The 25,066-nt window shown below is 41.8% G+C and overlaps 2 protein-coding genes across 3 annotated transcripts in view; both read right to left on the reverse strand.

Moving 5' to 3' along the window:
• Positions 1-2,455, reverse strand: part of bmp6 (bone morphogenetic protein 6) — a 50,642-nt gene extending 48,187 nt beyond the window's left edge. The window contains exons 1-2 of one of the 2 annotated variants that reach the window (XM_084339927.1): positions 2,346-2,455; positions 199-667 (exon numbers count right to left, since the gene is read on the reverse strand). In XM_084339927.1, coding sequence (XP_084196053.1) covers positions 199-607 — 409 coding nt within the window. In that variant the 5' untranslated portion in view covers positions 608-667; positions 2,346-2,455. Of the gene's footprint in view, positions 1-198; positions 1,081-2,345 lie in introns of those variants that run through there. The other variant, XM_084339926.1, reaches the window with a different exon arrangement.
• A 2,068-nt stretch (positions 2,456-4,523) lies between these two features.
• On the reverse strand, positions 4,524-24,942 carry LOC311249157 (enoyl-CoA hydratase EchA19). Its single transcript, XM_084339964.1, has 7 exons — positions 24,606-24,942; positions 22,538-22,708; positions 17,055-17,152; positions 16,168-16,312; positions 6,983-7,132; positions 5,551-5,666; positions 4,524-4,973 (listed from the first exon to the last, which is right to left on the reverse strand). Exons 1-7 carry the CDS (start codon positions 24,745-24,747, stop codon positions 4,866-4,868), a joined length of 930 nt encoding a protein of 309 aa, XP_084196090.1. The 5' UTR covers positions 24,748-24,942; the 3' UTR covers positions 4,524-4,865.
• Between the last annotated feature and the right edge of the window lie 124 nt (positions 24,943-25,066).

Below are 25,066 nucleotides of genomic sequence, written 5' to 3' on the forward strand. Positions count from 1 at the left end.
ATAAACTGACATAAATCTGCTGTGTAAGATTTTTCCCAGCGACCCTTTACTTCAGTCTCGCTTGTGCCAAACACCTGTTCACCCTTAATTCAATCTCGCACAGTGAGATGTCCTATGTGATTCATCGATCCAACAAAAACATCTCGCAATTACGCACAAAAACCATCCGTAAAGTAAAAATAATTTCAAGGAACTTACCTAAATTAACGAAGCTCATCACCATATCTGCGTCATTTAGAAAGGCAGTTTCTTGATATGTGGCCAGAGGTGGACTCTGGGTCGTCCGCATGCTCTGATAGCGGTCCAGCACGCCTTCCACTGGGCTTTTCTCCTCGCTGGATATCGTGTTGTATAAGTCCAACATGAAAAGTGGAGCGGAGTTGTACTTTCCGTGCGACAGATGCGGTCTCGGTCTGTGCGGCAGCCCGAGGATGGACAGGATCTCCTTCTGCATCTCCCTCTTCTCGTGCGTCCGCAGCCGCCGGTGGATGAAACCCGGGTGCACTTCGTTGTTTCCATCCAGTGAATAATTACTCCCCGCGACCAGGAACATGCAGTAATAAGCGCTCCACCACAATCCGACCAAGGCAAGCCAGCAGCTGGTCATGGTGTTGTCCCGCTGTGCTCTCCGGAGTCCCAAGTGTGTCTGGCTTGGAGCTTCAGTCGCCTATCCAAACGTGAAAAAAAAAAAAAAATGTGCGTAATGGTAACCAAAGTCCGTCCGAGAGCGCGCTGTTATCTGTCGCAGCCGCAGATCAAAAAGCAGAAACGACTCGTGTATCAAGCCATTTGAAATACTTTCTAAAGAGAAATGCGCAGAAAAGCGTCGGACCTGCTCTCATTTCTGATTCCCGTAGCGCGCTGTGCTGCTTCAGGATAAAGTGCACCATGTGAAACTTTATTCTGAGCGCTCCGGTAAGTCGGTCAAAAGACACCGTTTGACACGAAGTTCTCCAATAAAAGAATAACAAGTCCTCTGAAAGAAGCCATTTTACTGTTTGCGCTCCAAAAACATATGCTTCTCCAACGTTGCGCACTGACAAAAGCCGCCCTTTAACAGTGGAAGCGGTCCCAGTGACGGTCACCTACTCCTACAGGCTGTGTGTGCGAGAGTAACAGGAATCCGCAGGTTGCAGTCCATAATATGCGTGCGCGCGCGTGTACGTGCGTCTCTGTGTGTATGCGTGTTCAGAAACCGCCCACTCCGTGCGCACTGAGCCAGAGGTGGAGCTCTTCAGGCTACAAGGACAACTCTTAACATCATATTTCCATATTCTGTCCGCTGCAGAATAACAGCCGGGGTGCTGTCGTTAAAACGCAAAGTTACTCCACATACAGCATTCATACAGTCATTTACGCTCTCTGTGATGCGACTTCATCCAAGAGTCCAGTTTTTCATACTTTTGTTTAACTTTTGTATGACATTGATCTGACAGGGGTAAAACTTCAGAATGGCCTCATGCTTTTAGTCTTCTGTAGAAGAACATGCGCACAGTTGTTTCTGACATTTAAGCTTAACTTCTCTTTCATAAGGTTTAGATAGTTCAATTTATTCCTCGGATCTGAAAAAGTACGCACTTCAATGAAATCGTTAGATCTACTATAATGGAGCATGGGCTTACATCTCTACACATCCAGAACCAAGGTGTGTGTCCACTCCGACCAGGCGGAATAAATGTTGCCCAGTTGAGGCACGACCCCTGACGATGGAGTGGGAAACAGCAGGCAATGACGCGCAGCACCTGCAGAGGACAAGTGATCTGATCTCCCTCCAGCACGAGGGTCACAAACGCTATTAATTGTATATCATTTCAATATTAAACCAGCGACATGATGGGTCTGCACATTCACATTACCCCCTTTGTTAGAGGTATGTATGTAGTTTTGGGGAAGACATATTAATCAGGAGAGAAAGATCTTCATTGGCTGATTTTTATGCCTAAACAAACCTTAAAGGAGAACACAACTGTTTTAATTTGTTTATATTTGGCGGACCCTGCCACCTTTGCAGCTTCAAACACTGTTCTGGGGACCTTATTTTCCTCTGGGATTAGCTTGTTCATTCAGTTATGGAAAAATACATTTGTCTGAGTTTGTACTATTGCCTCATTAACATAGTAAATATTAAAATTCTAAGTTTGAATTTCTTCTCCAAAACTACATAGTGCCCCTTTAAAAGCAAACAAATCACCAGCTAGTAAAATACCTGCTGCAAAATGTCACGCTATAGTACCTTATGTTTATTCGATATAATAGGATATGACAACTGAATATGTCCCAGAAACCTCAAGGAATTCTTTAAAATCTTCATTTCCTTCTCTCCCTCCTCTTCCTCCCATCCTAACCTGTGTTATGTCTTCGTGGTCCCTTCAGTCTGTGATGGTCCTGGTGATAAGGCCCAAAGGTGTCCGTATCTCTGTGTGTCTGCTACTGCTGCTGCTGCCAGAGCCTATCTTATCTGCACGTGAAGAGTGAGAACCAGCATCAAAGCTGCACATACCACCACCAAAACACACACACACACACAACTGCTAGATAGCTTTCAGACTAAATTCAAAGTCTCACTCTCATACAGCTAAAGTGTCCAAGTCCCTTTACAGCATGTTAAACCAATTTTTGTCATTATCATTAAAACTTTTGTTGCGATTTCTACATTTTAAAATGTTTTCCAAGCGGAAATCCTGTCTAGACACTATGAAAAAGATGCACAAAGTCTTGAAACTTCTATGAGACAAATTCTTTGTGTACCTGTGCGCCTGTACTGAAGATAAATCTCACTGATCAAGCTCTAAAATAACAGAACCATGACTAAAGACACCATACTGGGCTGACAGAGAACCGGTGCTCTCAAGGTTGTCATTTATCAGCTTTTTTAGTTTCTTTCGGACTCAAAGTCCCATTTGCTTATATTCCTGATTTATAATACAGATTCAGTGGTTTGAGCAACAAAAAATAAAAGACTTTTTTTCACTGGAAATGATCCAGTGAATGGTGAGTTTCCTCGAAATGCTTTCTTGGCTCTAGCACTAAACAGAAAAGGGGAAGTTGTCCTTTTGGGGATAAAACTATGAAAGGAAATGGGTGATTTTGGTGCTGCGTACGAGTCACCTCATGGAATCCATGTTTCAAACACTTCATGGAACATTATCCTCGGGCATGTGTCATATTAAACAAACACAAGTCAGCACAAAAACATCCAGCTTCCTCCTCCTTTGTGCTTCCAACAATCCAGTGCTAAAGAAGCCGCACGCTGTGGGCTGACAGTGATCGAAAAAAGCACTTAAATGCTTCTATATGTCCTTAACATTTCCCTTGACATTAAGCAAATGTGTGTGTGTATGCGTGTGTGTGCATCCCCAGAGGCAGAGCAGGTGATGTGTGTATGTATGCTGGGTGAATTGGAAGCAGAGGGAGGAGGAGGAAACATTAAACAGAGGTTCTGTGTCCTGTCATCACACTGTCTAGACAGGACACCTCCTAGACCTAATGAGGTCTTTGTCTGTCTGTATCTCTTTCTTTTACGCACACACAGGCAAACACGTCACCATACATCTTGGTTTTAGTTGGTCTTCAGTCGTCCTGTGAGACATTTTTATTAAAGAGTATGAAAGGTCACGAAAGAGTTTGCACACGGAGAATTTTGCATGCGTGTTGGTGCTCAAGTATGACACACTCACACACACACGCATGCTAAATTAAGGGGAAGTGTGCTCCAAAACCATAGGAATGCTTACACCTGGCATAGATCTGACAAGAAGTGCTGAATCTCCTGCAATAATTACAGTATATCACTATGGTTACTCGGTCACACTCGCACACAAACGCGAAACACGTCTTATCCCAGTAATCAAGTGTTTTTCAAGTCAAAGGAACAATGGCGAGCTGCTGCAGGTTTCGTGCTTTTGATGCCTTTTTAAGTCTTTTGTGTTGGATTAGTTTTGTGGTCGCAGCCTTCCTTTAGCTCCACACGACTCGTTACATAAAGATATCTCGGTCATACAGCTCAATGAGAGAAAATTCAAAAGGCGAAAGACAATTTCTTTAAACAACATGTATATTCATAATTCACAGATAAGGAAATCAAACTATCCAGTTTGACATTCAGTTGAAGAAAAAATTACACTTTGGTTTAGTTTAATCCATTTGGGTTAAACCCAATTCTGGGGAGCACAGACAAAGCTGTGCGTGTGTTTTTCATCAAGAAAATGAAAGTTAAAGCCCCAGTCTATACTTGATGTGGAGCTCCATCCACTCCCAGCCATCAGAGTCCAAACGGCCTTCATTTGCAGACAGCTGTGTACACGCTGCTACATGAAATGTGGAGCTTGGGGACTGAAAGTTGGGAGGAAAACGGTGCTGTCCAACAATTAGAAATCGCGACTTTCAAATAAAACACTAACTTTACCTTTATGTATTATATTTCTGGTGTTTCAGATGTTACTTGTTACAACTGAGCATACTGCTCACAACTGAAACCCACACCCGTACTAAATAATAATAATTAAACCTAAAATACAACAGGGTGAATAAAGTGAACATTGTAACCATTTTAGTACAATTTTATTGCAGAATAAAGACATTGTAGGACCTACTACTCACCATATCTACTTCTGAAATGTAAGAAGTGATGCATAGATTACAAGCTAATATGGATGGCTCGGTAATGAGTAGGCAAAGTCGGAATACAAGATCAAACCGGATGGAATATGGTCAAATAGATAAATAGATGGTCTCTATGGTTCGGTATTGTTGACACAAGTTCAATGTATGTTTAAAAACATAACCATTGTCCTCCAACATGGATGCAGCAAGATGTGTTAGATCACCTGAAAATCACAATTCATGAGGCCTCCGTAAACTAAATCCTACGAGAATTTTCCTCCTTTTCCTGCTCCCGTAGTGAACCTGGTTGCCCCGGCGACAGCTTCTGACTGGATGACAGGAACTCCATGGTCGATCTCATACTGCATGGCCTGGACAGAGGACGAACGGCTAAGTTAATTAAAAATCACTTTTTTGCATAACAGAAAGTTTTTACATAAACTCAACTTGGCAATTTGTGAAGGCTAATTTGCCAGCTTCCTTTCTCAGTGTCTGACGTATCATCTGATGTTTCCCTGAACCGTGAACAAATGCATGGATTTCTCTAGGTTTGAACATTGTTGAGAACATCTGGGATACTGCAAGTACACAGCTCAACAACGTTAATAGACATTTTAATATGGAAATGTTACATTTTATTCCTTAAAGTGCTTCACAACCAATTTGAGTCACGACTACCTGAGAAAAATCAGCACTGGGACTTTTATCTCACAACATCCTGAAAGTTCCAAAAGAGGGTTTTGTGTGTGTGTGTCCAATCAGCACGCACACTTTGACTCTCTCACACACTTGATAAAAACTATTTTAAGGCGTTATGACAGGGATTTATTTCAGTAAATCTGTGAAAGAACTGACCTGTACCTTCTGTTGTACGTATGTCATATGAATCAGAAAATGGTGGCTTCATAGATCAGGTACGATAATATAGAATTCCTACGTGAGGTGTACCTGTGTGAAGGAGGGAGCGTCGTAGCAGCTGTACATGGCTGAGGAGCGGTCGGCCCGCAGACACTGCTGAGGGAAGGAGCTGATCTGCTCTGCTAACTCCAGGGCAGCCTGTAAAGCTGTGGTAGCAACATGAAGTCAGTCCAACACAGTCACACACATGAACACAGACAGAAGAATATTCACACACTTAGCAGTATGGCCATTTATAACATATGAAATGTATACAGGTTGATAATCCCTTCTCTTATAACAAAATCCAAAATCACCAGCCCCTCTGTGCTGCTTTGTCTCTCTGAGCTTTACTCGTGCCACTCTGCCTCCTCAGCCACATCAAAGCATTGGACTACATCCAGATCAGTCCTATGGAAAAAACTACGCCTCATGATGCCATACTTTGATGCCCTGCGTGTGTGTATGTGTTGGTGAGCTGCTACTTCTTCGCTTCCCTCTGATGTTAAACCCGCGCTAAGTGATCATCTCTCAGAGAGGCCAATTAGGCCGAGGCTCGACTGTGGGAAGAAGAACTTCCTAAAAGAATTAAGCTAATCTTCTTTTAACGTCCAAGGAGAGAGGGGAGGGAATGTGAGAATCGCACATGGAAAGGCTTTATTGGGATTTAAGGATACGGGAGTGCTCATGCATTAATATAATAGAGGAAATGCCATATTGAAATGCGTGCATAGCTTAATCCTCAGACTGCTGCTTGAATGAGTAAGGAGAGTACAGTGCTAATGTTGAGTTATGGCTTCAGCGCAGTGTTGGAGCCAAATAAAGAGAACAGATTCACTGGAACAAATTGAGATTATATAGGATTTTTGTCTGATCTTACCTATAAGACAGTCTCTTAAAAACTGTTTCCTGAGAGAAACTGGGTCACAGGCCTGTTTCTCTGTGGTACACACATGAATCGTCCTCACAGTGAATAATGATTTCTACTTCCCACCCCAACAGACGGAGGACCTCCAGCCTCCTCTGTATCTGGTCTTCACATCTCGAACATTTGGCATCGAATGACCTACAATACAAACTACAATCCACTGTAAATATACCACTGACATCTTGTGTGCTGCACTGGACTGACGATCCCTACATTTTCTTTGTCTTAACCTCCTACTTGTTGTTTTTTGTGTTATGAGCAGAAACTCTGGTTGTATATAACTACTACAGGATAAACAAAAAAGCACTACAATGGCAGTCATGTTAGTAATCATGTTTAAGACTGATGTACAGTAGCAGGGTTAAAAAAATTGGCTTATTTCAGATCACATTTTGATGAGTCAAAGTTTCTGCTTCTGATCTGGAGACATCTGATCAAAGATGAAGAAAAAAAAAAGCCTATGAATCTGTCTAAGCATGACACTTTTTGATCCTTAGCCCTATCTAATGTATGACACAGCCCTGATGAACACATAATCTAAACTAACTCCAATACCTTGGCCGTCAGGAACAACTCTGTTAGCCAGTCCGTAGGCAAGAGCCTCCTGCGCTCCGATAGGTCGTCCAGTCAGAATCAGGTCGAGGGCTCGTGACAGACCAATGAGACGCGGGAGCCGCACTGTGCCTCCGTCAATCAGGGGGACTCCTGAAAGAAAGGTGTTCAGTGTAAAACGTGTCTGCGCCAAAAGGAGTACCAAAAAATCTCTGCTTAGCACGGCAGAGAATCTAAAATAATTATTAAATTATTTGTTTATTTGACAGGGTCAGTGCACAGCTTCTGAGCTGGACCAGAGTTGGCTATAAACTGATTTATAGCTGTAGTCCCTGAGAAAACATGTTTACAAGACAAGAAAATATTTCATGCTACATCTCAGACCACTGCATTTATACTTATACTAAAGTCTTGCACGAGCCTCAAACGATTATTTCATTATTATTCAAGTAGTCAATCAGTATTTTATTACTTTCATCAAGAAATTAATAGTCAAATTGTCTCTTGTTCAAACTTCTCAAATGTGAACATAACATAACTACTTTTATCTGTTTTACAGATAAGAAAACTCAGACAACTTTCCTTGATTTTGTGACATCTTGTTTCACCGTAACACCGAGGGGAAAAAAATTAATTGGTTGATTGATAATGTAAATAATTATGAGGTGCAACCTGCCTTACACCCTAAAAGTAGTCTGTATTACAGACAGACATAAATCATCTACACTTTCCTGCTGCACAATCGCTCTTTTACGTTTGGATTCCTGTGCCAGCGAAAAGTATATCCAGAATACAGGGGTGGGCAGCTTTAGACAAAAATTAGGATCCCTTAACTGCTAAAGGTGAAAGGAAATGTAGGCCAGTGTGTCACTGAATTGAGTTCAGGACACTTCAGCTGTGTGAAAACAGTCAAAGAAACACTAAGAAATATATAACATACTGCTAGCATTAATCGGTTACAGCTGTCAGGGGAACAAAGTTTTTGAACGATTTCATTCCTTAACTGTAACTATGTTTTCCTTCTGTCAGTACATGAAAACTAAAATTCCTCCTAACTCTCAGTCTCACTGGACACATTTGCATTATTACTGAGACTACCACAGAGAAAGAAGGATGGGAGGGAAGCGAGGGACAGAAACAAGAGGAGAGAGAGAGCATACTGCAAGGTACAGTAAGCTTCTGGCATCTGTCCTAATTTCTAAAGAGCACCAGCTGGAACTGGCATACTTTCTACCGTTCAGCGCTCCCAAGTTCCACGGCACAATCCCGACTCCCTAATTCCTCCAAGTCGCTGATTCTATTTGACCGCCCCTTATTGAGAGCACATGTGTCGGACATGTTTTCATAACCCCAAATCATCATGCTAGCTTTCAGGGGTTTTTTCTCTCTTCTCTCATTCAGTAGGGAGTCGTGGAAATACTGTGATTCTATTCATTCTCTGCGAGCTACTCTCTGTGTCCATGTCGTTCAAATGAATTGAATTGGAATACATGGAATACCAGTGTTAATACATGTGCGACCAATCCAGGGGCCTGGTTTTGGGTTCAGGCAGTCAGCACATATGGCGCTCTGACAGACAGAAGACTGTGATTAGGTGGGGGAGGAGGGTGTTATACTGTCCGCAAATACTAGATTTCACTCAAATTTTCAGTCATCCCCCATTACAGGAATGTATTCGACTGAAATGTGAATTACAGAGTGCACTGGCAGAGCCGATGAAACGCCTGAATTCCCTTCTGCTGGAGTTCAATCGTAAGAATAGCACATATCCTTGCAGCACAGGTGTGTGTGAGGTTCAAGGTCTTTTCAATATTGACTGAGACAACAACCGAGTGTGTTTCAGCCAAGGTTTTACTCTGTGGAGCTTTGTCTTAAAACACATGTAGTTACACACACTTACATTTCACAAGGGCATTCCTATACAAGCAAGTCTGCACAGTTCAAACACACACACGTTGTCTAGTAGTTCCCAAACATCACTGTCGTGTGTACAGGAAATTCACAGCCCTATCAGATAAAATCAAGAGGCCATCAAGTTCCAAATGTGTTAATTTGAATTGTTTCTAAACTCGTAGTTAACACTGTTGATGAGTGGGAGAGCCTGGATTTTTCAACCACTTATCCATTACTTTTCAATATTTCAACCACTTTTGCTATACTTTTTTGACAATTGTAACTGAACAAAACTTTTTCACATTTATTCTTTACTTTTAGCTTAGTTTTTCAAACTTTCAACAGTTTTTGCATTTCTTAGGTAACTGTCTCAATAGATTGGTCATTTATTTTAGATATTCCAACAACACTTTAGCTAACTATTTTGACAATTTAGCTAAAAGTAATGGATAAACGGTTGAAATAATTAGCTAAAAGTAATGTCTAACACTTGTATCCATTACCTTTAGCTAACTATTTATCCATTACTTTAGGGAACAATTTAATAATTATATCTTCCTGTTAAGCCGATCCATGTTCCAGCTGACTCAGTATTTTATTACTACTACTACTTAAGTATTTAATCCTTTCAAATCGTGCATTTGATTGTTTCTTTGAGTGTTTTTGTGTTTGTTTGTGCGTTTATCAAATTTGTTGAGCTACTCCTACTGCAGAAGTACCCTCTGGGGTACATGTAGCTCTGGTGAGGAATCACTGCACTAGTCCTCAGTGACAAAAAGTTGATTTGTGCAAAGAGCTTCTTTAGGTCGTGTCTAGCACCGTCACCCTCAATTACAGGAAAAGACGGAAAGAAAAATAAAAAGGAATGACGGAAAGAGACAGGAGGTTCTCTAGAAAACAGTAAGCAGCACACTGAGGTGTAATGAGGCAGAGAAGACAGAGCCTGGCTCTTGATAGATAAAGAGGCAGGTTGACCTCCAGTCTGTCTGTCTTTGGTGCTGCTGTTGGCACCATCGCTATCAGCAACCGGAAGGATCTCCCTCCTTATCCACAGCACTCGTCTCCTGCACCTCCAACCCTCACCCTCCTTTCTCTGTCAGATAGTCCCGTCTCTGATGTGTCCTGTTTGAGGGAATTTACACAGACCTGTGCTTTGTCCCACATGAATGGGAGCTGGGAGGTTGGGAGCATGCACCTCCTTGAAGTAGTTTAACACAAAAGGCATGCTTGGCTTGAAAGAAGATGGCTGAAGTGTAGAGAGGTGGTTTTGATCCCCTATTCCAAATTTCATAGAAGAAAATGTTAGGAAGTGATCCTGATAGGAGATAGTCAGTGTCCGCAAAACAAAACCGTGGATTTGTCGTTGTTGGCTTTTAATAATGGGCTAAACATTTGCACAGGAGCCCTGTGTGCTCTTGTTCAAAGCAGATAAGCCCATTGTCAAGACTGTGGCTTGTTATTAACAAGGTTGAACATGAGTCAGCAAAGCCTATTGTTTAATAACTAGATAGGTGGTTCTCTTCCTGCATCACAGGGACATCACAGCTTATCTGACTGGCATGTAGGAGAAGTCTGGAGGAGAGTACAAACATTGTATTTTATCTACTTGCTACAGTGTTTGGTATAATGTGTCAGCCTCTGATAACAGCACAGTTGAGCTCTTCCCTGAATCCAATACGAGTCATCACAAAAAGCTGCATTTTTTCTAGTTCTTCGGAATTTTGTTTATTGGTATCCTCAATGAGCATTCATTTGCTAAAACAGACCATTTAAAGTATTCCATTACAATTTTCAGTATGAGCAGTAGACACAGCACTGATGAGTCAATGATACAGGGGCTTTTAGATGGTCTGCTAGGAGAGCTGACTACAATGCACGGTGGCTTTTTAAAAACCTTTTAAAAACCTGAACTATGGCACCGCTAGTGCCGAATCGACGTCTGTGTACGTAAGAGGGCAGGATGGGACACCTGGGGCGTTGTGCCAGCGGTGTTAGTTCAGTGTAAAGAGCAAAGCGAACGTGATAACAAGTCTTGGTTGCAGCGGTATCGTGGGAGTTCTGTAAAATGGGCTATCAACTCCCTACTAGCTATGAGACTGCTGACCTGTAGCTGACCCCTCGCTGACCCCTCAACACACTTTGTACTTGGTACCAATATCAGATACAAAACTGATGACTTTTTCTGTTTTGGTTGCCAAGTACAACAGGAGGAGACCACACTCCACGGGACATCACATCCACCATCTACAGCTTCTAATAACCTGTGAACAGAGTGTGAAACACGACACACTGAAGTGTTCTGGTTTGCTGCTGGTACTGCTGGTATCCTCACCACATCAAAGCAAGACCCACTACAATAGCCTCCCATGAGGGTAATGCGATTAAGTTTGATGTGGATTAACGATTTCCGGACAACTCCAGACTAAATGGACAGAGGGAAAAGAGCAGGCCTTCAATTGGAGGCTCACTTTGAAATACCCGCTGGGAATGAAGGGACATAGCTCCCATTGGGCTGGGTCAAAGATGAGTGCCACACAGTTAACTTGATTTCATGTATTTAACCCACTGAGTTAATACCAGGGCTGTGTATTCTTTAGTTTGCAGAGAACCCTTATGTGAGACCACCAAGGCTGCAAAGAGGGCCTTAAACCATGAAACTGGCAGCTGCCCCCAAAGTCACTACATTTTAGGCAGTTTTGGCAAGTGTGAGCTGTAACATGAGCCTATTTGTGACTGCCTATATTTTGCCATCATTTAATGCACGCAAAATGTTGATTTCGTCTCTGTACTCCACTGCTGTGTCCATTCACTCTGGAAAAGAAACCTGAAGTTTCAAAAGCTGTGCCGTTTTGAGGCGAGATGATGTAACCACTGGACTATGTCACTCAGTTTCAAACTCACTGAGCGGGTGTTTTAATTGGCCCATGTTATGTCAGCTTTGGACTGAGGTTTGACTTCGTTTCAACATGTGGCTTCTTCTTCTTTGGCCCTCTTCGTCTGTCCCTTGTCCAGGTATGAGACAGGACTTAAAACTAAGAGGAAGAAAGAGGGAGGAGACACGGACATGACTGATTTGTGTGTGTATCTGAAGGGTCTCTATTTCAAACAGGAAAATCAGAGGAGTACTATCATAGCAATCCTGAACAACCTCCATGCTTTCCTGATTTAGCCTCACCATTTAAAGAAAAATCCTTGAATGAAGCATTACTGGAGTATTTTAAGTTTCCTTTTCCGGTGCCAACTTCTTTTTCTGCTGTGTGATGTTCCTCTGGTTTAAGAAACCAAAATAACATCAGGGAATTAGGTAAGCACGGTGGTTTTTTCATTCAGGTCTCAAAATTCAATGAGCAGTAGACACTAATACCAGACCCCTGTGACGCAACCATCTCCTCCTTCTCATTTCCTCCTCGGCGGGGCAGAGGGGCCCCAGACAGGAAGCCGCAGGTTCGGCAGCCAATCACGTGCCAGAAAGCTGTCAGATCCTTATGGTTGCCATTGGCCCACATCAGAGCAGTGCAGTGAGCCTCTGAGGGTTTTTGGACTCCAAAGCCATCAGGGATTCCCTTCGGCTGCTGCCATCTGTGCCCGACCCCAAAACGGTTACAGAATTCAACCATTAAAAGGAAATAATCGGTAAGAAACACAGGATCTTTAAATAAACTGTGCGTCCCACAGAGCAGCGCTACGTTTGATGTAAATGGGCAGGGAAGTTTGGTTTTCAATTGTTTAATGTTGGGGAAATAAAGTTTAAATGCATGCTGCTGTGTCTTTTCCACTGTGAAGCAGTCTATTTAAGGTCTTATCTAAGGTCCTAACTTAAGGTCTTATGTGAAATGTCTCGTTGTGAAATGCAGCCCCATCAAATCGTGTTAATGTTCCTCACCCACTCCAGGATTTAAAGTACAATAACTACAGGCTTGAAAGGGTCAAGATGCTGGTTGTGCAGCATTCAACTATGCAGAGCATGAGCACATAAATGCTAAAAACCAGGAGTCAAAGTAATATTCGCTTGGCTACATCTGAATGAAAAACCACAGTGGCTTTAACTAAACTGGGGGAAACTACGCAAATGTGTTGACAAACAAGCCTTGAAGATATGTGGCAATCAAGAGGCAGAGAATTAATTACTGGGAGGAAATGTGCAACTTAATGTGTTGAAACCGCAGCAATGCTCATTTCTACCTCCCAAACATAGTTTTGAGCTGATGGAAGAGGTCTGAGTGCAGGCGTTGGATTAATTTCATCCCTGATGGGACATGCAGAGCTCAGACTGAGATTTTAGAATCTGTTGAAAAGAGTTTTGTCAGTTTTTGTCACAGATGCACAGATAATCCACTGTTAAAAAAATTATAACCAAGGCATTATGCATCTTCTCCTGCGTCTCCTCTAATCTGTACTTCTATCTGCAATTCAGGCATTTTTGTTTCTGGCAGACAGCAAAGATTGTGCTAAACTGTAATTGCAAAAAATCAATGACAAGCAGAGGACATATGCAACTAGATTCGAGTCATAGTATCTTCTTAGTATCATTTTAAATGAAAAAAGAGTTGTGCTACTGTTACCAAAACCATCATTTTTTTATTCCTTACTTTGAGAAATATTAAGACGATGTCTGAGGATCCAGCTGTTCAACTATCTGATCAAAAAGGAAACAAGATGATACATTGATCAGCCAAAATATGGATATGACTAAAAGGTGAAGTGAATAACATTGATCATCATGTTATAATGCAAAGTTCTTCTGGGAATTCTTGGGTCCTGGCATTCATATGATGATACTTGTCACGCACCACCGACCCTGTAGACCAAGTACACACCTCCTAATGGCAATAGCACTCCCGGCTATCAGTGCCCACCCCTCCATGGATCGGACTTTTGGCACATCCCATGGGTGCTCCATGGGATTGGGATCTGGGGAATTTGGATGCCGGGGCGACGCCTTGAGCTCTTTGTCACGCTCCATTCCTGAGCAGTTTTTGCAGCGTGGCAGGGCCCACTGTCCTGATCACACTGAGTACCATTACCATGAGGGAGTGTACTTGGTCTGCAACGGTGTTTGGATGGGTGGTGCAGGTCATGTTGCATCCACACAAATACCAGGACTCAAGGATTCCCCAAAGTTACATTGCATGGTAACAAGATCAATCTTACAGTTTTCAGTACTTGATGATTTTTGATACTTCACACATCATTTGTTAAGTAGTAGTGAAGTTCAATAGCTATCGCTGGTGATTAACTAATTGGATTGGCAGAAATAATTTACATACATAATTCCGTTGGAGGCTTGTTCCCTGTTTTCCCATTAATATGGAGCATTAAATCATGGTGGTTTCTAAATGTTATTAAATATTATGTTTAGCTATTGAATAAATTATTTTAAAGCTATTCAACATCTAAAATAATGGTGGTAAATGGATTCCTGAGTACCACTGCAGCGACTGGAGCGAGGCCTGGCACTGAAGACCTGCCACCAGACAGTGTGGGAGGACGGACAGTTGGACAGACAGAACGATGACGGCACTGCCAGGATGCTCTCCTGTTAAATTACAGGCCTGAGATGATAAGCCCTGCATGTTTACACTCTAAATCTAGTACTGCCAGTAAATTATAGTACAACAGTTGTATTTATAAACACCATGGTCGTATTTTAAACCCTCTAGCAGCATGGCTAAAGCAATGACAGCTATATGAGAGATTCTGCAATGGTCCGACATGAGACGCTTCTACATAGTAAAGCCAACCATGACCTGCTGGGATCAGGATTAGCTTAAAGTGTTTACAACACAAGATCCAAAGTACTACTTGTTCTTTTAAAACTATAGTCGAGTCAGCGGGCAAACCGTGCCAGTAGGCTACGAGACGCCAAAAAAGGAAAATGTTGTTTATGAGGAAATTGTGTGACATAAATAATATGTAAGCCCTGTTTGGCCCCGCAGTGGAAACCTGGCAGTCGGTGGCTTCCTCTCCTACTTATCAAGACTGCCCAGCAGACTCTGGCTGTGATGCCAGAAGGTCACAGTCACTGGTGTTATCGTACCGTGACTACGTCCTCACAAAACAAGAGAAGGCTGGGGTGATAACAGAGGACAGAGTAACAAAGTTGAAAAATAGAAACAGCGTAGACTTCCTGGCATTAGGAGACAGATGATGTATGCTTGGATTCAAAGAAAAACAATGACACTTCCACTGACAGGCAGAAGGAGAGTAAGTGGGAAGAGAGATGGTCTGCTGGTTCTTCTATAGCAGGAGTGCTAACAGCAGAATGTTTCCCATTACAACTGCCAGCAGTGTTAACAGTAGCAGGATTGAAAGATAAACGGCATCTCCATTAGCATCGCCAGTATTTGACTGACATTATACTAGTAACAGGGAGTGGTTGTCATTGCAGTGGGGGCCGTCCAAGTAATAATACTACTAGCACAAGCAGAGAGAAGTGTTTTAAGTAGTTGTAGGAGCAGAGTACTAATACTACAACTGCTGCAATATTACTACTATGACAACTAGTGACATTTAGTCACAGCAGTAGTTATGTAGAGGTAGTACTGTGGAGTAGCTGTCACAGTATCAATACTATCAGTATTTGTTGGAGAAACTTGAAGGAATAATATCAGCTGAAATTAATGTTTTCACTAAATGTTTCACTAAAAATCCCTTTGCTGCCCTTAAAAAGGGACAGTTCACCCCAAAAATCAACAACAGATACTGTATTTTTCCTCTTACCTGAAGCATTTTATATCCATTTAGATGGTTTTCATCAGCACTGAGCTGGCTAACGTTACAGCTCAGCTGAGGAGGACGCCCTTAATGTTTACATCTCGTCTCTCAGTCATGAGTAGATGTATACTTCTTTCTGCGGGTGTAGTTTGGTGGAAAGAAAATAGCTCCTACATAAAAACTGCTTATGTGGCACTTTGAGCACAACAAGCCGAGTGCCATCTAGTTCCATTATATACAAGATATGGCAGACATCTCAAGGGTCGATATCTCCAAAGCTTGGCGTTAACACCCATGCCACCTAAATGAATAAATAGTACAGGTAGGAGGAAAAATATGTAGTTTTGATTTTTGTGATGAACTGTCCCTTTAAACAGGGCCCTGAACCCCCAATGTCTCAGTGAAACTACCTTGAATACATGTTTAAAAGCTTCCAGCAGTAATGGCACTAATAGCATTTTTTTAACAAAGAATTAGTAGCTTAGTCCGAGCACCACTACTAGTAGAAGTACAGTGCAACATAGTGCAGTACTGAGTGTCGTAGCAGTAAAGACAACAGTAACATGAGGTGTCAGACGTACCAAACCTGCGACAGAACACCCCCATGACGGCGCTCTCCTCCACCACTCTCAGATCTGCCAGCAGAGCCAGCTCCAGCCCTCCAGCCACAGCGAAGCCACTGACTGCTGCTATCAGCGGCTTCGACAGCTGCAAACGGGATGGACCCTGGAGGAAACGGCCAGATCAGCACATCAAAACACACACACTCTATACATGCAAAGCTGTATGACTTAACACAGTGTAAACACAGAGGGGATACACATTGTTAACAAGGCAGCAACACCGCTTCCTGTAGAATACATCCACTGCACATTTGTAGCATGTCCATGTGAATGTATATTTTCACTATGCATGTCGAACTTTTTTTGCCTCTTTGATTTTCATGGTTTAAAAGTGTTCCAGATTTTATTTCCCGGTGTCTTTCTAAAACTGGTCAAACAAATGAGTAACAAATGATCTGAGTTCTGGCTGTCGCTGAACAAATGAAGCACTGTGTGTATTCTGTAAGAGATGCAGTGCTATAATTTGCTGCACAGGAGGTCCACTCAATCATAAAGACTTAACATGCAATCCAAACAGCTTTCATGCAGGCTGCAGTTTTTATGGCTTACAGTACTTCATTTGTGATATGATCCTTATTCTTTGTCAAGCAAATGCAGTGTGCCAGTGGATTTTCTGCACGTGAACAACACACAGCTGCAGTTCCCCGATTCAACATCAGTCCCTAAACCAAAATCTTTACCACTACCTGTCGCCCCAAATCAGTACAGACCACATCTTCTGCTTTATATTTTTGTGGGAACCTTTAGCCCTCCATTAAGATCATGAGGAAATATAGATATAACCCTCACCAGCGCACACACACACACACACACACACACACACACACACAGCCCAAGGAGCTCACCATCGGACCGGGACCCTTAGTGACATCTTGCTCCAATTTGAGGGAGGCTGTGTGATTGGCCAGCTCTTTCAGATCATAACCAGCGCAGAAATTCCCTCCTGGAGGAGACCACAAAATTACAAAGTATGGCAGCTGGAAAGTCAGAGAGGAAGGGAAAATGATGAGGATGAAAAAAACAACAAGTTGAGCTGGAGTCCGAGGGCTGCAATTTGGATAGCAGCTTGCTTTGGGCTGGCTGGCACACAAATGCTTCTCTTCCCTAAAGAGCCCAAATCCAATACATAGTCACAGATCATGCATGTGCTCAAACACACGCACGCACACTCAAATGCACATACACAATATCCTCATTAATGGAAGACTAACATACTTCAACCACAGCCCCTTCCGTTGGATTCATGTGGTAATTACAACATTACCCAAGAGGCCTACAAACACTATGTCACAGGCTCGGCCCGGGACTCATAAAATCCTCCTCTCTCCTTAATGTAACTGTAATGAAAATGATTATAACAAACATATGTGCCAGCAACACCCATCAACTGGGAGCTTTGATTACAGCTGTGGGTCAGCGCAGGGCAATTATAGAAAAACAGTGCGTCATGCTGTTTATGGGAGTAGTGATGTGACGGAGCTCCCTAAACCCCTTTGTCCTTGTAGGAGAAAAAGAGCAGAAGCTACGAAGAGCTGCTCCACTCATGGTGGATGGTACCACATTATTCAGACTCTTTGAGGTTTGTTAGTGAACTGAGAGGTAAAACAGAGCGACAGATACTCTATTTACTTATCATTTGAGTGATGAACACTGACATAAACATTTTGCAGGAGTTTAAAAAGTGCAGTGCGGTTACATCAGAGATGTTGCAATGAAAGAAGAGGAATGATTGGGAGACTAAGCTGAAGCATTAAAAGGTCATTTAAGCCTAATTATGAAAAGGAAACACATTTTTCATGCTGAACACACAAAAAAAATGTTTTCATAGGGACCATTTCTTCTGTAGAAAGAATATTATGTGATCAAAAGTGTGTTGACAGTCGTGTCTGCCCTCCAGGGGGTCACAAGATAAATCTCAGGTGTGGCGGGATGATTAATAAAGTAGTAAAGCGGAAAAAACATGTGCTAAACAGTTACAAGAGTTTCAGTTTTTTCTTCAGGTAACAGGAAAAAAATCTGTCTTTAGTTAAACTGGGCAAAAATAATAGACACCCATAAACAAAACCACTGATGAAAAATCACATACATTTGCTTAATTTTAAGTGGATACAAGCAAAACATGTTGGAGACATTTCCTTTTTAAAATGACAGTAGGCCTTTTTTCACCATAGACATTTTGACACAGTAGGAAGAGCACAGGTGTAAAGCATTAAATGAACTAGAGACCATATTACAATGGGATCACACCGGTCACGACAATCAACATGTTCACGTTCTGATCCACGACTACTCAGTAATGATAACTACAATATTACAGAACTCAGTCCTCCTGGTTCTGACCTCGCCTATCTTCGAACTATGCCTGAACTATATCATTTTGATCCCAACTATAATCCTGTGGAGTTTCATGACTGCATCTATCCTGGTTGTGACGCCATCGTGCTGACAATAATCTGTCCACAGACAGACAGCCATATAAACACCTGGGAAAAAACACAATCCCTTCTGCTACTGCAACAAAGTTGTCTCCAGGAGCACATTTTGCTATGATGAGACAAACACACAGACTCACAAAACTGAAAACATTACCAGCCTACGCTGTCGTGGCTGGTAATTATAGCTGAATTCCATTCAGCTGCGCTCAGTTTCAGTGCTGACTCACTGTCACACTGTTGTGACTTAGTGGGACACTTGAAAATAACAAAAGGTGCTAATGTTACAACCCCGATTCCAAAAAAGTTGCTGGGATGCTGTGTGAAACATAAATAAAAGAGAACGTGATCATTTGCTAATCCTTTTTCAATTATGCTGTGGTTAAAACAACACCAAGATAATGCATTTAATGCTTTACCTCATTACGCTCATTGATTTTTTGCAAATAAATGCTTATTCTTAAATTGATGCCAGCAACACGTTTCAAACAAGTTGGCACAGGGGCAACAAAAGACTGGGAAAGTTATGGAACGCTTAAAAAACACACTTTAGAACTTTCCAAACCTGTAACAGGTGACAGTATCAAGATTGGGCATCAAGAAGCTCAGTCATTCACAAGCACGGATGGGGGGAGGTTCATCACTTTGTTAAACACATGATTGCATAAAAGATATTAGTACATGGGCAAGAGACCACTTTGTAAACCCATTACTGTATAAACAGTTTGTTTACAAATGATTGCAATCTGTTTTCATTTATGTTCTTTTTTGGAATCAGGGCTGTATTAGTAAAAACATGTGTTTTCCTACTATGACAAGTCAAAATGTCTCCTGTGAAAAAGGCCTATGCTCCGTGAACAAAGACAGGTTTGATGGAGAAGAACTTGATTGGTCAGCACATTAACTTGACCTCATTCTTTCAGATGAGTTGCTGCTGCTGAATTTTGTTAATGTTAAATCAAATCCAAACCAAATTCAGGGCTGAACAATGTGTTTTTATGGGACTAGTGAGGCTTTACCGACATTAAAAGTGGCTTCATCTCAGTTCAGCTGAACATGTGCCTGTAGTGACACAGCTGGGCTGACATCTAGATTGTACCTGACCGCAAACGCCCACAGAAATCCGAATCCCAAACTCTCTAAATATGTGCCAGCATACTCAAAACCTGCAGAAAGCAATTACTCTTAATTTTACAAGTTAAAAAAAACATGTCGACACTGAAAAACGAGAGCTGAGAGAGTGATCGTGTCAGCGCTAATATGGACAAAATGGATTCCTTATGTTTTCAGAAACACTACATCCAAACTAGAACCTCCCTGCTTGTCATCTCATAACACAGACAGACTGCTAATCACCAGTGAAGGTCAGTCTTCTTGTTACAGTGGAGCAGCGATACAGGACGACCTGCTGACAGGAATGTGTGGTGGGACGATTAAAAGCACATTAAAGACATTGTGGGAATCAAAGAAGAGCAGCTTTAGCTGGAACGACCTACTGTGCTAACCCATTTAACACGAGCTAATTACTCTCTCTCTCTCACACACACACACACACACACACACACACACACACACACACACACACACACACACACACACACACACACACACACACACACTTTTCTGTTCACAGCTGAGACTGGTGGCACTCAGCAGTCGTCATCTGGAGAGGCTCCAACCTCTGAAGTACCAAACAAAGTATATACTTGTGTCTCTTGAGGCCACAGTGCACATTCTGCTGCAGACAGGTTGATCCAGGTTGAAGACATTATTTCCACTGAGGGAAGGAGTTCATTCAGTGTGTCTGATGATTATTTTTAGAGTTATTAGGAGCCATGGCATGATTCTGGCTTTGGGCGGCTGACACAGTGCAGGCCACCTCACAGGTGTGTGTGTTTTTTCTGTGTGTGCACTAGTCTGGTCACCTTGGCATGTCGGCAAGATCTAAGGACTTTGTGGAGCAACGGCTGGAAAAAAAGATGGAGAGGAAGAAGTTGATGGAGAAGATGAAGGTGTAGTGCTGAGGACAGAGGAGAGGAAGAGGTGAAGGGCTGACGAAAGGATGAAAACAAATTTTCACAACTGCAATATAGAACTTCTGTGACCTACAATGTTCTTTTTTCTGGTTTGTGAATATTTTTCAGCTCATACAAAAATTATAATGAAGGGCTATAGACTCTGCTCTCCTTGACTTATTAAACCGTGAAGGTAAGAAGTTGTGAAATTCACTCAGACATACGATACGATATATTTTCTTGTCCCCGTGGGGAAATTTGTCTTGGACTCGGCATGCTCAAATAAAATAACACTTCAGTGAAAGCACTGAACAATCTCCAACTTGCCATTACAATGTCTCCAATGCCCTGATTTTCTCTTTAAAGGAATAGTTCAGTATTTTGGAAAATGCATTTATTCCCTTTCTTGCCAAGAGATAAATAAAAAAGATCAATACTCATATTATATTATATCTAAAGTCTAAAGAAAATGAGATGCTACAATATTCACCAGTTTCTTCAGAAGCCTATGGGTGCTGCCATGACAGACAACTACTTCCACCGGCGGTTTTCTGTTTCCAGGTGCCTTGCAACTGCATGACTGATCGCCGCCGCCAAGCTAGCCCAAAACAACTAGCGTTATGTGATAAATGCTAAATTGTTTTTAAAATGAGCTCCGGTACAACATGTGCCGTTGTTTGTTGCCACAACAATTCAAGAAAATTCCACGACTCCACTTTCCTTCAGCATTATCCACGCTGTATGTTTAGTTTGATTGACGCTCTGGCTGGGCTCTACTGCTGCCTTCAGAAATATAAACTCGCTGTGTTTCTTCAACAGTACTTTCCCTATTTTTTTACTGTGCAGGTAGTTGTATGCTTCTGTGCTTTTGTAATTGCGTAATGCTTCGCTGTCAACACCTTCAGAAAATACAAGATAATTAACTATGTTGTTGTAGCTAACGTTGGGCCATTGCTTCATGTCATCTACCCACTCCATGAGAACTGACGGGTGAGGCACTGTTACAGAACTGTCCTCACGACTTTTTAAAACATCCGTACTGTGTATCCACCTCCGATTTTTGTCCATTTTGACGCTTTCTTTGCGTTAAAAGCCGTTTTTTAGAGCGAGCATGACAGCTATGCTAGCGTAAACACAACCAGCTAGAGTTCAACCAGTTCAACCGGAAGAGCATAACCGACTACCGCTATAAACCATGGGTAAACTTGCGAAGTCAAGAATAAGGTGAATAAGAATGAATGAAATGATTAAAATGTGTGCAGCATGTATGAACAACTTTCATTTCATTGTGCAACCCTGTGTTGAATAATTACAAATAAATTACCTCGAGGGCTTGATGTTATATATGTCATGCTCACTATTTCAACTGAATATACATTTAAGTTGATGCATCATTATTATGTTTACAGTTAACTGTTTAACAACGGCATATTTAGGCATAAGTATGTGTTTTTAAAATGAATGAATGAATCAATCAATCAATCAATCAATCCAAATAAAAAAATTGTCCAGCACATAATCCCTGGTTAAACCATAACGTGATGTTTTTAGACTTCTGGTTCTGGTAGGTGTTTTTTGTTACCTTTGCACAAAGCAAGAATATCTTTGTCGCCCTGTTTTCAGTCTTTGGGTAAGCTACGTTAACCGGCTGCTGGCAGTAACTACAATTATAGCATATGCACATAAGAATGCTGTTATTCCTCTCATCTTAATCTTCAAGAAAGCATATTTCCCATAAAGTCAAACCTTTCCTTTGAAGCTGAAATATAAGAAAAGGAGGGAAAGAGACAAAAAACCCTCAACAAGTTTTAAGCCAGGCTGACACTCTGCACTATGTCTGTAAGAATCTACCTGAATCAACGAGCAAGACACTTCTCTTACCTTTCCCATGCAGGACAGCCACGTTCAAGTCCGGGTCACTGTCGAAGGCCTCCAGCTCCTCGAGCAGACGCCTCGCCGTCTCCTGGTTCACCGCATTACGCACCTCAGGGCGGTTTATCCCCACGGTAACCACGCACCCCCTGCGCTCTGTGACCACAGTCTGTCCCGCAACTAATGACAGAGAATGATAAAGATGCACAGACAGAAACCAATATGGACCGCAACACTTAGAGAGAGGCCGACTCACAGACATTAAGTTTAAACCCCACAGTAGGAGGGATGGAGGTGGAATGTAAATCGTTTTATGTGGACAGACTTGATAACAGAAACAGCGACAGACGGTGAAACAATGAAAGAGATGGTCTGGGCTGAGGTGAGGTTCTTGGCTTTCGCTCTGTCTCACTCAGTGTGTGTTTATAAGTGTGTGTGTGCCAGTGATTGTGGCTTGAGGTTGCAGCAAGCAGTTGACCTGACATTGTTGGGGTCATCCCAGGGAATCCAGCTGTCAACCGCAGCCAGAGGCAACTGCATCCAAGAGAGAACAGCAGGGAAGCAAAGCCACTGGATGCATTAACCTCTCTCACACAATCTATTCTAAGGAGAAGAGACTGCTAAACAAAACCTGGTGAAGTGAAGCTAAAGGCAATTTGTCTCAGGCAGCCCTTTTCTACTCTGCTACACCACAAACAAATTATCACACAGTGCAGTGTGTGCAAGGGAGTGGAACCACAGTTTAACTACCTGTGTGTAGTGCTGGGATTTCATTTTATTTCACAGTTACATTTTAGGACTTCTTATTGTGAGCAACATGCAGCAAGCCAGCAGGGCATATTAAACATTAGGATCACAGTTTAGTACTGTAATTGTTGGAGGGGGGCTGCAACCGATTATGATGCATTATTAACACATATTTAAACTGCAAAAACAATTACAAATGGCTCTAAAATGATAAGTTAATTAAAAATATGTCATTAGTATTTTTGATGATGTCATTTATTTAGCAAAAAAGCTATTATAAAAAGATGCTTTAACAAAAGAGGAAAACTACAGGTGGGACAAAATACATTAAAGGGGCACTATGTAGTTTGACAGGAAATTCAAACTCAAAATTTTAATATTTATAAAAATAATGAGGAAATAATACAAACTCAGAAATGTTTACTTTTTTCCATAATGAGGGAAATAAAAAAATAAAAATCAGTCAATGATGATCTTTCTCTTTTGATTAAAGTGTCTTCCCAAAAACTACATAGTGAACCTTTAATAATGACAGCATGCCGTTTAGGTTTTTACACTTTCAAGGCCTTTGTATTGTGCTTGCTGGCTCACTGGGTCATTTAAAGGGTTATCCACCAATTTTGCACATAAAAGTGTTGTTTACAGGTCTTGGGGAGTTCTACTGCATATGTGAAAAAAATTGTAAACCTGTTGTGGCCAAGGACATTATAATTATACTGGGGTTGTGGCTCCAGAGGAAGCGGCATGTTATCTGATAAATTGCCTCCAGTGATGTCACTCAGTGGCTAAGTTGCATCGTGGGTAATGTAGGCGACAGGTTTTTAAAAGATGTTCACCGGTCTAGCATTGCAGTCCTATAACACTGTTGGAACACTTTTCCAAACCGTGTGCCTTCATTACCCATAATGCAACATACACGCAGCTTCCTCTGGAGCCACATAAAGGCTTTATACTATTAATATTAATATTTTTCACATATGCAATAGTGCTTACCTAACCCCGTCAATACAACTTAATGTGGACAATTGGTGGACTTTATGGAACTGAGCCCTAATTAAATCTGATTTATTACACCTGAGCCTGTTCCTTTATGATCCCTGAACATGCAAAGGTTTATCAATCATATTGTAAGTCAAACAAGTGTAAAATAATAAGTGTGTTTAACTACACAATTGGGGCATTTGTAGTGAGCATTGCCTCTTGTTTGTGTTGTGTGTTGACTCTTTAATGACTTTATTGATGACGACAGGTGTGTTATGTCTGTGCTGACATGTCGGCCTCTGCTGCCGCCAACAGTCACTATTGAGTCACTGCATGTTTCCACACATACCTCTTCCTGTGTTTTCACCTCCTGCTGTAGTGCTGTAGGATTTTGCTGTCGACAAACTCGCTTTTATCGACCGTCCAAATGTTTTACTTCGATAGGAAACCCATAAAACCGGTGCCAACGTCGGAAAATGCCTCAGCGCCATTGATAACGCTCACTCATGAAAAACCTAGAAGCTCTGACTCACAAAAAGCAGTCGACAAAGTCAGCGCTTTCGCATTTAAATGCGATAATTCAATGTCTTAAAATAAAAAATTAGCAATGTAGAAGGTAACGTACGTTCTATGCTATGCTAGCTAACTCTGAGCTAACTTCAACACAACTTTAATATGAAGGTGCAACGCTTTTATCCTCCCCTAAGAAACAATAACAAGACACAAGGTTCTGAGGCACATGTTGGTGCATTGCAGTGGTAAAAACTACCACCGTGCACCAGAGGGCGACATCGAGCCACCTTACAGGTC

The sequence above is a fragment of the Pagrus pagrus genome, assembly GCF_965226575.1.
Source record: "Pagrus pagrus genome assembly, chromosome: 20".
Lineage (NCBI taxonomy): Eukaryota > Metazoa > Chordata > Actinopteri > Spariformes > Sparidae > Pagrus > Pagrus pagrus.